This window comes from Panulirus ornatus, chromosome 59 (assembly GCF_036320965.1).
Source record: "Panulirus ornatus isolate Po-2019 chromosome 59, ASM3632096v1, whole genome shotgun sequence".
Classification (NCBI taxonomy): Eukaryota; Metazoa; Arthropoda; class Malacostraca; order Decapoda; family Palinuridae; genus Panulirus; species Panulirus ornatus.
This window is the reverse complement of record NC_092282.1, coordinates 3235696-3249747: the sequence shown is the minus strand read 5'-3', so window position 1 is coordinate 3249747 and position 14052 is coordinate 3235696. Positions and strand designations below refer to the sequence as shown.

Here is a 14052-nt window from a genome sequence, read left to right as displayed (position 1 = left end):
ATGAGACAAAAAATTCATAAGAAAAAAATAGAAATCTTTTTTACATATAATTAATTGTCTTAAAAATCACATTCTCTTGTTAGCCACAGTTCATCTTAAACAGGGGAGGTTAGTCATCACATCAGTATTACAAGCACTATTTGAATTGGTTTGCTAGGCATAAGCTGAGGATATTTGTGAATGAACTGAGAGGCTTTGCAACCAATCCACCCCATATACAAGTGAATGAATTCAAAGAAAACATAACAATAAATGCAATAAGTAACTGCAATACTTCAATTAGCAATTACATATACTTATATCAAATGTACTTAAAGATTTCAAACTGAATACCTAAAATTTCTAACCCTTGTAACTTAAATGATGAGTCTGACAACAAAATATCATACAAGATAAATTAAGTGAAATGAAAAGCTGTTTTATCACTTCTAAAGTTTTCCAAGATGCCTTAAAAACTAATTTCATAAGGAAACTGCAATGGGGTACTCTAAATCCTTATAAATTCAAAATCAGAGCCAAGAGAGTATTTTCTTCCTCTAACGTTCTGTAATCTGTTCCTCATGCTACCTTGCTCGTGAGGGAAAGAGCTGACATGTTCATAACAAATAAAAGCACTGAAATTTTTTCTAAAACTCTTCAAAAGTAAAAACAAAAGTGTACTTCCTAGTGTGGCTTACATCAATATATCAACTATGTAAGATTCCACAAAGACATAAAGGATATATAGGTTAAAACACTGGTAGACATATAAGCAAATACTCAAAAGAAAACCAAAATGATATCACTTCATAATACTGTACAATCAAATAGACACCAGGAATGTCTCTCTTTATCTCTTATCCCTTCTGAAGCAAAATTTAAATGCATATGAATGAAAATATTTGTGTATTAGCTGTTACCTTCGGATTTACTGTCACAAAATTGGTGCCTTTTCTGTAGCATTTTTTCTATTCCCTAACAACCTTGAAATGTGTACCAAACTCCCATTCAACCTGCCATGGGTCTGCAAATTAAATTATCTTTAAATACATTCAGTGCATTATTTTTTTTTGATTGAGACTACCATCTTCCTGGTTAGATTTTGCTACAAGCTGTCTTTACAACATGTAAGCCCTCCAAAACACAATAATTCTGTGATGACCCCTAAGAATCTACTTCTGCAGCAAAACAGTTAGTTAGCATTCTCTACATAAAATCTATCTAGTGGCCAGAATTTTCACTGGGAGTTCAGTTTCACATTGTGTTTGGTTTAAAATCAATCAATTTTCCAACACTAAGCAGAGACAAAAAATGAACAGGCTGCAGACCAGACTGGTAAAGTTTGATCTAGTATTTAAAACTTCAATGCAGCTTTCCACATTGTTTAGCATGAAAGTTCAACTGAATGTGAAAAAAATAATTAATGGACCAACAGAGTTTAGTTCTGCATCTAAAAGTTTAGTTCACACAGAACAAAATATGTTTCATACTCAATAATTTGTCAAATTTCACATAACACTGTGTCATGTGGATGCTTATGAAATCTTACTAAAATAAGACAGCAAACTAACTTAATGTTTATGAAATGAAAGACAGAAAATCACAAAAGACTGGATAGATAACTGACTTACCGTGAAGGGTCCCTTCATACAGATGACTAAAATCTAATCCCCCTAAATCAGCTGGGACTTCTACTTTCACAAATGGGCTGATTGTTTGTGTGTCCCGCTTCAAGCGCAGGAGAAAGGAACGCCCATGTGATGCAAATGATATAGTTAGCTGTCAAAATAAGCAACTGCTGTAATACAAGTTTACAGTAAAATATTCAAGTTTAACATCAGTAACAGATTTAGAATCAGGAAAAAAATGTTACCACCCCGAACACTTTCAAATGTAACATGTATATAAATATCAGTCTAAACAAACTACTGTACCATGCTCAACTAATAATGTAACAGGTTCTACACAACTCGAAATCCCTTCAGCACATCATCTTGGATCGCTCAGAATGCTGTACTTCTTCCCAAAGCCCATATTCCTCAAGGATTTAACAACTGAATGTACATTAAAGAGATCTGACTTTCTTTCTTGAATATATACAGTAAGTGCTCGATGACAATTCAAGTATACTGTACACCAACCTAAAAGGAGTATGAGGTACAGGAAATAAATAAAATGTCAGATCAGGTCTTCGGTATCTCTAACTCTTCTTTAGTACCACTACACATCCCATGTTCACTGGGAACAAATCATACTTCTCCCTTCCTACTTACACACACACACACCTTATCACCCTGATAGAAACTCCGTCACATTCTTTAACAAGCTTCCATCTATCGCATCTAAGGCATTTTCTGCTTGAAAAAGGGTAAAGTTGCAGGCAACAAATTTTTAACAAGGTTGTTTTGTCATCAAAGAACCAGAAAGAATATTCTACACCCTAATGTGGAAGAAACAAAATTAAAGGCATCCTACTTGTCAAAAACAATAAAATTGTCTCAAACACAATTCTAACAAAGCAATATCTGACCATGACAAAAACAGATGTGAACATGGGAGAGAAAAGTGAAAAGTTATTCAAATAGAAGTGTGAAAAGTGATTTAGACAAAAGTGTGAGTACAGAAAGTGACAGAAGTAAGTGTATAGGTGAAGTATGAATGAGATAGATGGAACTGAAAAGCAAAGTAAGGATAGTGTTAATGAGGGTAAAATGAATACAGGGAAAGAAAGTGAGATAGGTAAGCAGAGGAGCAGTCACATGAGTGACAGGAGTTTAATAGGGAAAGTGAAAATGGCCAAAATAAAGATAAATGTATGAGGGGAAAGTTAAGGTGGGGAAATATATGGGAGAATGGTATTGCAAGAGAGGATAACAGTGGCAGTCTAAACATATACATACCTCCTCATTGGCAGAGAATGACCTCTTGACCCGCTGATGGTGGCGGTGGACAACATTGGAATCATACCGCAACACCTCATACTGGCTCACATACTCACTCAGCGGCAACCCTATGGACATAATTTTCTTTAAAATTATTGCATTAAAAATACAGTTATTACAATTCTAACAAGGAATTCTAAACTTCTTAAAGAATCAAATCTACAATTCAACCACAAAAGCATTTACTTTAGGAATACCAAAAAAAAGGTAAAACTCATGAACACTATACAAAGGGACATCAGTGACACACTATACATAAGAATACCATTCATAATACAGTCATGTTTTATGATTCTGTTGATGTAACTTCAGCAAATTAGAAAATTGATCAATTGCAGAGAAACTGCATATAACTTTACCAAAATAAGATCATCATATATTCCAAGCACACATGTGCATGTCTGTGAAATCACTTTTACGAGTTCAGTAAGGGTAAACTGACCAATCTAATAGAAGCTTTACACCCTGATATAAAACAGGATACAGAATAAAGTTCTTACCCCATTCTCTTTAACTCTCCATATTCATGCCACGGTGCTACTACCACCCTCCATTAACCTTATAATGACTGTGTAGGCTCATCTCTACCTTCAAAAGTTTAGTCTGCGACTAAGCTGCATTGCTTATCCTCTGTCCACTTTGGCTATTTGAGGCCAACAGCTGCAGACTTACATGCACAGTTCAGCCTGATAGATATTTGCCCATAGAGTTTTTGAATTTCTAACTGAGAGGGCTGTAATCATTTAACCTTGTTGGTAAAGAGTTAAACTGTCGCCTGACACGAATATATACTAATGATTCTTCTCACTTTAATGATAACTTTTCACTTTTGTGGCACTGCTTTAAATACTCCCACACTAGCCATGCCCGCAGGAAAGTGTTTCTATGTGGGGAATGGTAGCCATTTATTTCTGGATTCTGAGTTACAATTTATTTCTCTAAATTGTTGTGATAACTTGTTATAGTCAATAAGAGACTTTCTCAAGCAATGCAGTTCATATTTATATAAGGATATCATTTAACTTTAGCGCAGCTAAAGCCATCAAAGCATCAAAATTTGGTTGAAGAGAAGGGAAACGAAGGATGGAGGGAATAAGGGGTTCAGTAATCATTGGATGCTGTTTACAAAGTTCCTCGGAAAAGATATATATATATATATATATATATATATATATATATATATATATATATATACACTAGTTCGTGATGTTGTCTTACTATGTAGGCTAATTGCACTTCAACTGGAGCTCCAATGGTTTATCAAAACATGCTGTGTACCTTATGGTTTCATTAAACCATTAGAACTCAAAGGAAGGCTACAGTGACACAAAAGATTTGAATAAACAAACAAAGATGGTCAGAAGAATATATAACAAGCAATCACAAAGTAGAAAATAAAAAAAGGTCAAGTTTTTAAATGAACAGCGCCAGATTCTTCCCAATCAAACCCCATCTCTCTCTTTTGTCGGTTTACTCACACGAATGTAAGTGACTTGAATAAAGAATAAATCTACAAAGAAGTAAATAAAATCTTTGTTACACACGAATAATCTGAAACAGGTTCCTGTTAGAAAAAAAAATACACGCCATAATCACCACTGCTGTCATCAAGATTTAAAGTGTATTCAAATCGAAATAAAATTCTTATAAATGAAAATATTGCACCTTTCTCTATATTGGTTTTCCTTAACAAATAAGATACTGCGACAAACGATATCACATGAAAAGCTGGCTTAAATGCTAATATAATCAAAATGTGAACAAAGATGTATTACCAATGTGTTAATACGTGCTCATCGGTATTTCCCCACTACACAATTATGGATCAGTTTGCATGTTAATGATTCTAATTAAGTCCTTCCCCAACACAAAAAAAAGGGTAAAGTTGTAGTTTACAGAACTTTCTTGAGACATAACTAATAAAACACACGAAAGAAGCATTTTGCCCCTTCGGTGACACCAGTTAACCTTCCCTACCATAATGAACATTCAGAATTCCGGTATCTTACAGTTAGTATTGTAATAGAGAAGAAGACTAGATTAGAAGCCAAATGAAGAACATGGTCCAGGTATACTAAACCCCTACATCCGTTTCCCTAAACTGACCTGAAATCGTCGTACAGCGTGGTACCCTGTGGCCTTTGTTGGGTGAGGGAAAATGGAAAAAAAAAAAAGTTCAAACTGCCAGAGACACAAGATCCTTCAACACACCGTGGTTTATTAAACCAAATTCATAGCTTTTGTTCTCAATACGCAAACACTGGATGATGACGTCCAACTGGTTCCACGTACCGAAGAAACGTCAAACACACAACTCGAGTACAAGACAGCTGGCAGTATTTCCCTGGCACTGTTGGCTGTGGTGGGAACGGACGGGTATGGAAGCCTCTTCCCATTGATTATGTGAACTCGTCTCCACCGCCCCCTATACCACTAACTCCCCACCCCCTCAACACCCCTGCTACGAGTTACGAGCCACCCTATATGTTCGCATGAATTCGCATCAAGGATCAAAACCACTTGAGGTAACACACATGGAGCTCCTTAAACAAACACACACACACACACACACACACACACACACACACACACACACACATATATATATATATATATATATATATAGAGAGAGAGAGAGAGAGAGAGAGAGAGAGAGAGAGAGAGAGAGAGAGAGAGAGAGAGAGAGAGAGAGTATGAACGTGAAATCGCACTTAAGTAGGAGTTCATACAATTATATCTAACACGTAATTTTTCAATACATGTGGCACGACATGTTTCGTGGAGACAATCCACCTCATCAGGTGGCAGTACATAACAAAGTTATCTAAGTCCCAGCATCACACTTGATTCCCGCCGTCCAACACCAATCTTGGTCTGACCATAACCGTTGTAAGAGAGAGTAATTAAGGGGGGGTCACGTGGCGCGGGTTGACCTGGGTAGCTGGGTGTGTCTTGAACAACTTTTTTTTGTTTTCGTGTTTTGTTAATTATCTCATAATGATCTGGTTAATGCTAGGATGGGCTTTAAAATACCTGGGGACACAATCAAAGTTCTTATGAGCAATTAAGACATTCATGACGTTACGTGTGGCATGATCAGCTGAAGGGTATAAAATAACAGGGTTTTCAAGATCTATGGGTTGATCATGACAATGTTTCGCCATCGCATTTTTGTGGTCATGCCTGCGTACTGGATGACGGTGCCCATAACACCTCTCCGTTACATTTTACCTGTCTGGTCTATATATCTACTTGCCTTGCAACTGACGTCAAATGCAAGGCATGTAAAATGTGTCAGATACGATGACAAACATTAATAAAAAAAAAAAAAGAGCTTCTTCAGGATAGGGGAGTTAAAAGAGGGATTCAGAGACTTTAGATTTAGCAGGTTATCATAGCCAGGACGACAGATGGATGAGTTGGGATGTTCATCCCTCCCTGGGATAGGCTGTGCCAATGTCTGTTTCTCAAATGAAGGAAAAGCTTTGGCTCTTGCAGATGCGCGTCAAGGACGAGCGAGCAAGCACAAGGGTATGTTCAGAAGCAGACTCCTTCACAACACGGAGCTGATTGCCAGCTGGTCTACTTTGTGTCCTGAGATATGAATACTTTTCGGACTGGAGGAACAGTGATGAGGGAGGGACATATGACTGGTCAGTGCTGCGACAGGGTGTGTACGACGGGCAAAGTCATTTTCAAGTGGAGTCAGGTGGAGTATAAAGAAATATAATTATAATTGAAGAAACGGGAAAAAATACAGCAAAAGTAGAACGAGAGAAGCTGCAAGAGATACTTCAAGCACGAGACCCAAAAACTACGTAGCACTGGAAGAAGAACGGTTATATCCCTTGGGTTAAAAGGACTGAGCGCTTCGCCTCAAGAATAGCATTTGCATATATATATATATATATATATATATATATATATATATATATATATATATATATATATATATATATATGTGTGTGTGTGTATGTGTGTATGTGTGTGTGTGTGTGTCGCCAAGGACGACAAAGTTTCCGGTCAAAATAATTTTCCTTTATACATAAGACAAGAGGCAAAAACTAACGGCCAACGACAGCGTCCCCGGACACACGTCCAGGTCAATAACCCCACAATGGTGATGCTGCGGCCCAGGGCAAGGTCGCCCCCAGCAATGAGAAGACCTTGGGAAGACTTGCAACCTCGCGGCGGCAGCACCACCACCACCACTGACTCAGCTGGTGCGGGGGACGTGCGGCAGAGAACCATACAGGTGGTGAGGCACAGCACGTGGCTGGCCATGGGGAAAGGTGGAGTGAAGTGGGGCAGGGCAAGTGGTAGGGTGAGGGAGGTGTGAGGATGGGAGAGGTAGGGTAACGGATGTGGCAGATGGGTGAATAGAGGGATGTGGATGAGAGAGAGAGAGAGAGAGAGAGAGAGAGAGAGAGAGAGAGAGAGAGAGAGAGAGAGAGAGAGAGAGAGAGAGAGAGAGAGAGAGAGAGAGAGAGAGAGAGAGCAGGAAAATAGGTGAAGGTATGTGAGCTGAAGAAAGGTGGGTGAGGGACACCTGAGGGAGGTGAAAAAGGCCAGGATGATTGAGAGACTTCACGAGGACCAGGGAGGGCAGGTAGGACTGTTATCCCTGGTGACAAGTTACTGCAGGTACAAGTTAGCACCATCACTGGCAACATGCTATCAATGGTACAAGTTAGCACCATCACTGGCAACATGCCATCACTGGTACAAGTTAGCACCATCACTGGCAACATGCCATCACTGGTACAAGTTAGCACCATCACTGGCAACATGCCATCACTGGTACAAGTTAGCACCATTACCGGCAACATGCCATCACTGGTACAAGTTAGCACCATCACTGGCAACATGCTATCAATGGTACAAGTTAGCACCATCACTGGCAACATGCCATCACTGGTACAAGTTAGCACCATTACCGGCAACATGCCATCACTGGTACAAGTTAGCACCATCACTGGCAACATGTCATCACTGGTACAAGTTAGCACCATCAATGGCAACATGCCATCACTGGTACAAGTTAGCACCATCACTGGCAACATGCTATCAATGGTACAAGTTAGCACCATCACTGGCACAAGTGAGCACCACGACAGGCGACATGTAAACACTGATCATCAATCTGGTCTTAAAGGTCATATCTCCATCGCGAGCGGGAGGAGGTGGAGGTGGTGGTGGTGGTGTATACTTTAAGAGACGAGGTGGTGGGGTCCATGGGCAGCGCCCGGGCCACCACCACCACCACAGCGCAACAAGCATCACCCTGGGTCATGGCCTCATCACACCGCACGCACGAGGCTCATGGGTAAACATGCCTGCACGTAGGGGCAGAGAACGAGGCCAGCACCGGAACAATGAGTGGCCTAGAGGCGGTGCTGGTAAGGTGGGACGCCTATCTCGATCAATAGAGTACAGTGCCCCCTCTTCTTCCTCCTCCTCCTCCTCCTCCTACTGCTGTTCCTGCTGTTCCCCTCTTCCCCTGATGCTGTTCTTGATGGTGATGACAGGGATTCAAGAAGCGTCTTATTAACAACGCTTGATCTGCTTCTGTTGCTGCTGCCTCGATACCGTTTCTGCTTTAATGCACGGAGGAATCTTAACGTGTGTAAGCAAGGGTTGGTGGCCAGCAAGGGGTACTAATACCATTATTCATACTTTACCTTACTGGATAATACCTAGAGTTCCACCTTAAGCTTTAGGCTCGTCTCTAACGGGTGCCCCACATCCTGTGCACACACACACACAGACACACACGAGCCCACCTACACAAAGGACGCGCGCGTATCTGCTCATGAATAATTACATACATAACACAGAAACAAAATAACAACAGAGAGAGGGATGGGGGAAGGTTGTCCTGCATAAAAAAATAATCTTTTTAGTTATTCAAATTACAAAGTATTTACTTTAAAAATTAAGCGATTTGAAACCTTAAAAATATTTATTGTTTTTCACTTCCTTTGTTGCTCGGTATTAGGCATTCACAACACTGCTTCCATCAGAAAAACTGCCCGTGTTAATGGCTCGCGGACCCTGAGCCAATCAGAAAACAAAATATAAAATCCCAATTTTGTAATTCTTCCACGATCACAGTGCTGTAATCAGGGGAGAGAATAAAAGTTACAATGTTTAAAAACGATAAATAAATATAATACAATACTTTATCACTTAGTACAATGAGGCAGAAATTTCAGATAGTTTTTACTACAAGAATATCATTTTTTTGTTAACATGAGTGATCCTGGTAAACCAATTATGATGTGAGATATTCGCTTAATTATGAATCACCAGAACAGTTTATGTAAACACAAGGCGCCTCCACCACATATACAATACATTTACCTTTCAGAAAGATTACATATATATATATATATATATATATATATATATATATATATAATAAGAATCAAATCTATATCAAAAGTGAGCATATAATGAAATTGTAGAGACAAAGCGTGAGTGCGCGGGGCGCGCGACCGATCCATCCCCCAACCCCTAAAGAGGTGAGGGTGGTGGGAGGCCTTCCCTCCCACGCGAACACCACTACCGCCAGCCATGCCCACGTGTCGCCGCACATCTACAAACTTTTTTCACAGTATATAAAAGTGGGGCATGTACGTTCAGTTACACAACTGGGGCAAATTTAGACACCCTTTATGTGTGTGCCAGGAATGACCTGCCGCGCGGGCAGCCCACCAGACACCCCAATCATTGCCATATAGATGAGTCACTAGCGACTCATACCACCTCCATGTCACCGTGTCAAACCGCCGCCAGATCCCAGCCAACATACATACATACCTACTGTGTAATATCTGAGAATAAGCCAAACGTCCCATATGTCTAAAAACTTTAAAGCATCCTCAAACCAGAATTCCAGAGATATCTGAAGCATAGCAAGTGCCTTAATATGTTGTTTTCTTTTTCCTTTTATATCCAAGGCATCGTTTTTTATGTAGTACCACATTACAAAAGTCTGCCATGTTTGTCATGCCAACAGACAATGATTTTAGGGGGCAGTTACAGGAATATGACTTTCTGGATAACGTAATTTAACGGTAAATATCACGCAATGTCCAATTCTCTCTCTCGTCTTTACGTTCGCAGACTCCAGCCTAACATCTCGGTAAAGATAACGGATGCACTGTAGTTCTCGCCTACGGTGAACTTAAAATATAATTGCTTCTATAATATTAGTCATAAGAGACTCACCAGTCCATATGTTCTTCAGACAATTGCCAGTTCAGTTAAAGATCTAAAGTAGTATTCCAACAGATGCAAATCATGGCATATACAAAATATGCCACACAACACAGACATCTCGAATTCTACACAGATGTCACATGTACAATATGAGAAAAGTATTGTCCACATCCCAGAATTATTGTCCACATCCCAGAATTATTGTCCACAACCCAGAATTATTGTCCACATCTCAGAACCCAAACTATTCTACGCTCTATCTGCAAATACCAGAGACATTGTGGACCAAATGGAAAGTCATTCCAAGAACACCCTTGATATATATTTTCGTTGGACCTTATCATGCAAATGCAAGCAAGCACGAGCGTCTGCTAGACGCGACCTCGAACAGACATACTGATAAGATCAGCGGCGAAATACGGTCACTGACCAAGCTGCGGGATACAGACGAACCCCTAAACCCATGAGGAGGTGAGCATGAGGTACATAGCCCTCCATACCTCGCTAAAGCTAAGACTTAACCTTTGTGACAACATGAGGTGTTTCCTCTTCTCTCATACATCGCAAACACTTTTCATATTATTAAGGCCTGACTTACCTCCGAGGCTGGAGCCTTGAAAAGAAAAAGAAAAAAAAAATACATCCACACGTTCCCACACAATAAAAGCCTTTCACCGTGATTCAGCAGCTGTCAGCATTGTTTTGGATCCTCTCAATGTGTTCACGATGAGCTGAGTGTCAGCTGTTCTGGCCTGCTTACACCGTTGTGCTCTGTAGAAAATCTCGGCTCTAAATGAAATTGTAAAAATTCTGGATACGCATAAAGTGCCTGGAATAACAGCTGAGCCAAATACCTAATCTTTTTTTTCCATTAATAAAATAAGCATATATGAGAATTATGCAGCTGGTGACATTTAAAACACACACACAGACACATGCACACACACACACACACACACAACCTTCCCCTTGTCTAAAGTAACAACTTTTCTATGAAAACATTACTATCATTTCATAAGCAAAGCTCCAGTCACGAACACATATCCTACAGAGGCGAGGCCATGAACAGAAAAGAAGACGATAAGAATATATATATATATATATATATATATATATATATATATATATATATATATATATATATATATATATATATATATATATGTGTGTGTGTGTGTTGTGTGTGTGTGTGTGTGTGTTGGGCCATTCTTTCGTCTGTTTCCTTGCACTACCTTGCTAAAGCGGGAGACAGCGACTAAGTATAATAATATATATATATATATATATATATATATATATATATATATATATATATATATATATATATATATGAATTCTATGGAGTACACAAGAAATAGTTGTGTCTAGTCTGCTTGCTTGTTCACCCTAAGGCAAACATTTAATAATAATAAGCAATATATGTGATTTCCTTGGAATCACTACAACGAAAAACAAAAACGTAATCTACTTCATATCGCAAGTTAACATATGTGTTACATGCATAATCCCTTTCTTATCTAATAATATATAATACACTTTCGAAAATCTGTTTTATTCATATTACGTATATCTCTTGACGCGATGTAATATTTTCCCAAAAAACATACGTAATAAACTAGCAAATACGATATAAAAAAATCCTTATAAATCTACTGACAATGAAAAATTGATCATCGTAATGACAAAACAAAACAGAGATGATAAGAATGGAACACTACAGAGAAAAGCTTCCAGGAGAGCCACGTCCAGATGCTCAAACTTATTATTGAGTGACGGCGGATGTTAAAGGAGGCGCGCCTTATATATGGAAACAAGACGCTGGGAACTGTGCCGGTCGCGTAACTTCTCGTGCCGGTATATTAACTTGACGACCAACATTACAAAGAAGTGAAACTAATTATAGTATCAACACGTTGGTTCTCTGTGTGTAATTTCTTGGCTATTTGAGGTGCTGCAGAGGCCCTCTGGTGAGACAAGAAGTCAGTAATTTGCTCTCTCTCTCTCTCTCTCTCTCTCTCTCTCTCTCTCTCTCTCTCTCTCTCTCTCTCTCTCTCAAACATGAGTGTAAAATTTTCCCTCCGTCAGACAAACAATATTAACATGGGATCATAATAACTTCTCTCGCTGGGTAGTCGAGAAACGTGCACCCACACATCAATACATTTCTCCTATACAAGAAAACCAGTAATAATTATCTTTAGTAAAGATCTGGACATCGCTGCGACGGCGAACGAAAAATATTCGAGGCATGTCCTGCACAGGCCAGTCACACCAGCCGAGGTCATCTCCAGCCCAGGAGGAGCAGCAGCAGCAGCAGGAAGCCCTCCGTGGATTCCTATCACTCGTGTCTGCAGGGAACATGAGGGTCTGCTCCGGGCCTCTGCTGTTGCTGCTTCCACCGACAATTTTTTGCAATGACTTTTTGATGAGGCAAAGCGATGAAATCGTTGTTTCACAAGTACACCGTCAGCCACTCCAGCACGCAGGCGGTGTGGTGCACCCGCCCCGTCTGCCTCCATCCTATAATATTCATATCTCTCACGAACGGCTTTAACTCGCAGCGACTCCTACAAACAACAAAAAGTATTTAGTACTTCAAACGGCTGACATGCATTTTTTAATCAAATCTCGAGTTCTACGAGGCTTTCCGGAAAGCAGCGGAAACCGAGGAGGGTGGAGGGGGGATCTGACGGGAGCAGAGAGGAAGTGTGTACGAGGAATGGCAGTAGCAGCACCGTCAGCAGGAGGATGGCAGCAGAAGCAGGAGTAGCAGGGGTAAGGTAGAAGGAAGGAAGGAAGGAAGGAAGGAAGGAAGGAAGGAAGGAAGGAAGGAAGGAAGGAAGGAAGGAGGAGGAGGAGGAGGAGGAGGAGGAGGAGAAGGAGGAGGAGGAGGAGGAGAAGGAGGAACACCGTGGTATACAATAGGTGCTCATCCCGTCGTCCGGCCGCCCTGTAATAGCTTGCCTTGGTTGAAGGGGCTCATCATCTCTGCCGCCGTGCCTCCCAATAGGACAAAGATGCATTGCTGCTCCTCTAATCAGCGACGCTCTTGGCTGCCACATGCCATGTAGCGACGCCAGCCGGGCTAGCGGTCTCCTGCGCTGTACCAGTGTCGCCTTACCGCCTTCCCTATATCCCCCGCTGACTATAAAGTTTTCAAGAGTGTGTCGTCTTCACCAACGTACAATGGGAACCAAGGCCGGGGATGTTGCGTTTCACTAACCTCTGACACACAGGGAAATGATAACAAAACATTATATAGATCTTATCATGGGCATAACCTACACGCCGGTTATGGAGGCTTGCTTACCTCCACAAATCGGGTTGGAAGCAACACGCGTCAGTCTGTTCTCAAGACCATGACCCGAGCGCCCACGTGCCCTCAAAGGCGTGTCAGGCACACTCCGCTGATATCTGTCCAACGTGTTTTTCAATGATCCCGTCAGGAGGCCACAATGTTCCTTGTGCTTGCCAGTGGCGAGCTGGACTCTCCGTCGTCATTACAACACAACCACTGGAACCATAATACAACTATAACTACAGAACCTGTACGACAATAAGACAGTATAGCTCACTGCTTCATCCCGCCCACGAATTTTCCTGGACGGTCTAATCTCTTGATCCCGGTTCGCCACTCCGATGCACAACAACAACAATAACAACAACCACAAGAACGGGTCAACACACTGACCTTTGACCAGTCAACCGCGACAAACCTCGACTGACCTTCTGGTGGTCTTCTGTGCCTCAATCTCTAATCAAAACACGGCCACCATCACACACACACACACACACAAACACACACACACACACACACACACACACACACACACACGTACCTGCAACAGAAAATACCGTACATGTATCACTGAGTACATATTTTTTTTACCTGACTATTACTTCTTAA

The 14052-nt window shown here is 40.7% G+C and overlaps 1 protein-coding gene across 2 annotated transcripts in view; it reads right to left on the bottom strand.

Annotated features, from left to right (window-relative positions):
* The window catches only part of kuz (zinc-dependent metalloprotease kuz), a 249113-nt gene that overhangs the window by 32187 nt on the left and 202874 nt on the right, over window positions 1-14052 (bottom strand). For both annotated transcript variants that reach the window (XM_071696457.1, XM_071696458.1), the window contains exons 2-3: window positions 2880-2989; window positions 1611-1758 (exon numbers count right to left, since the gene is read on the bottom strand). In XM_071696457.1, coding sequence (XP_071552558.1) covers window positions 1611-1758; window positions 2880-2989 — 258 coding nt within the window. The remainder of the gene's footprint in view (window positions 1-1610; window positions 1759-2879; window positions 2990-14052) is intronic.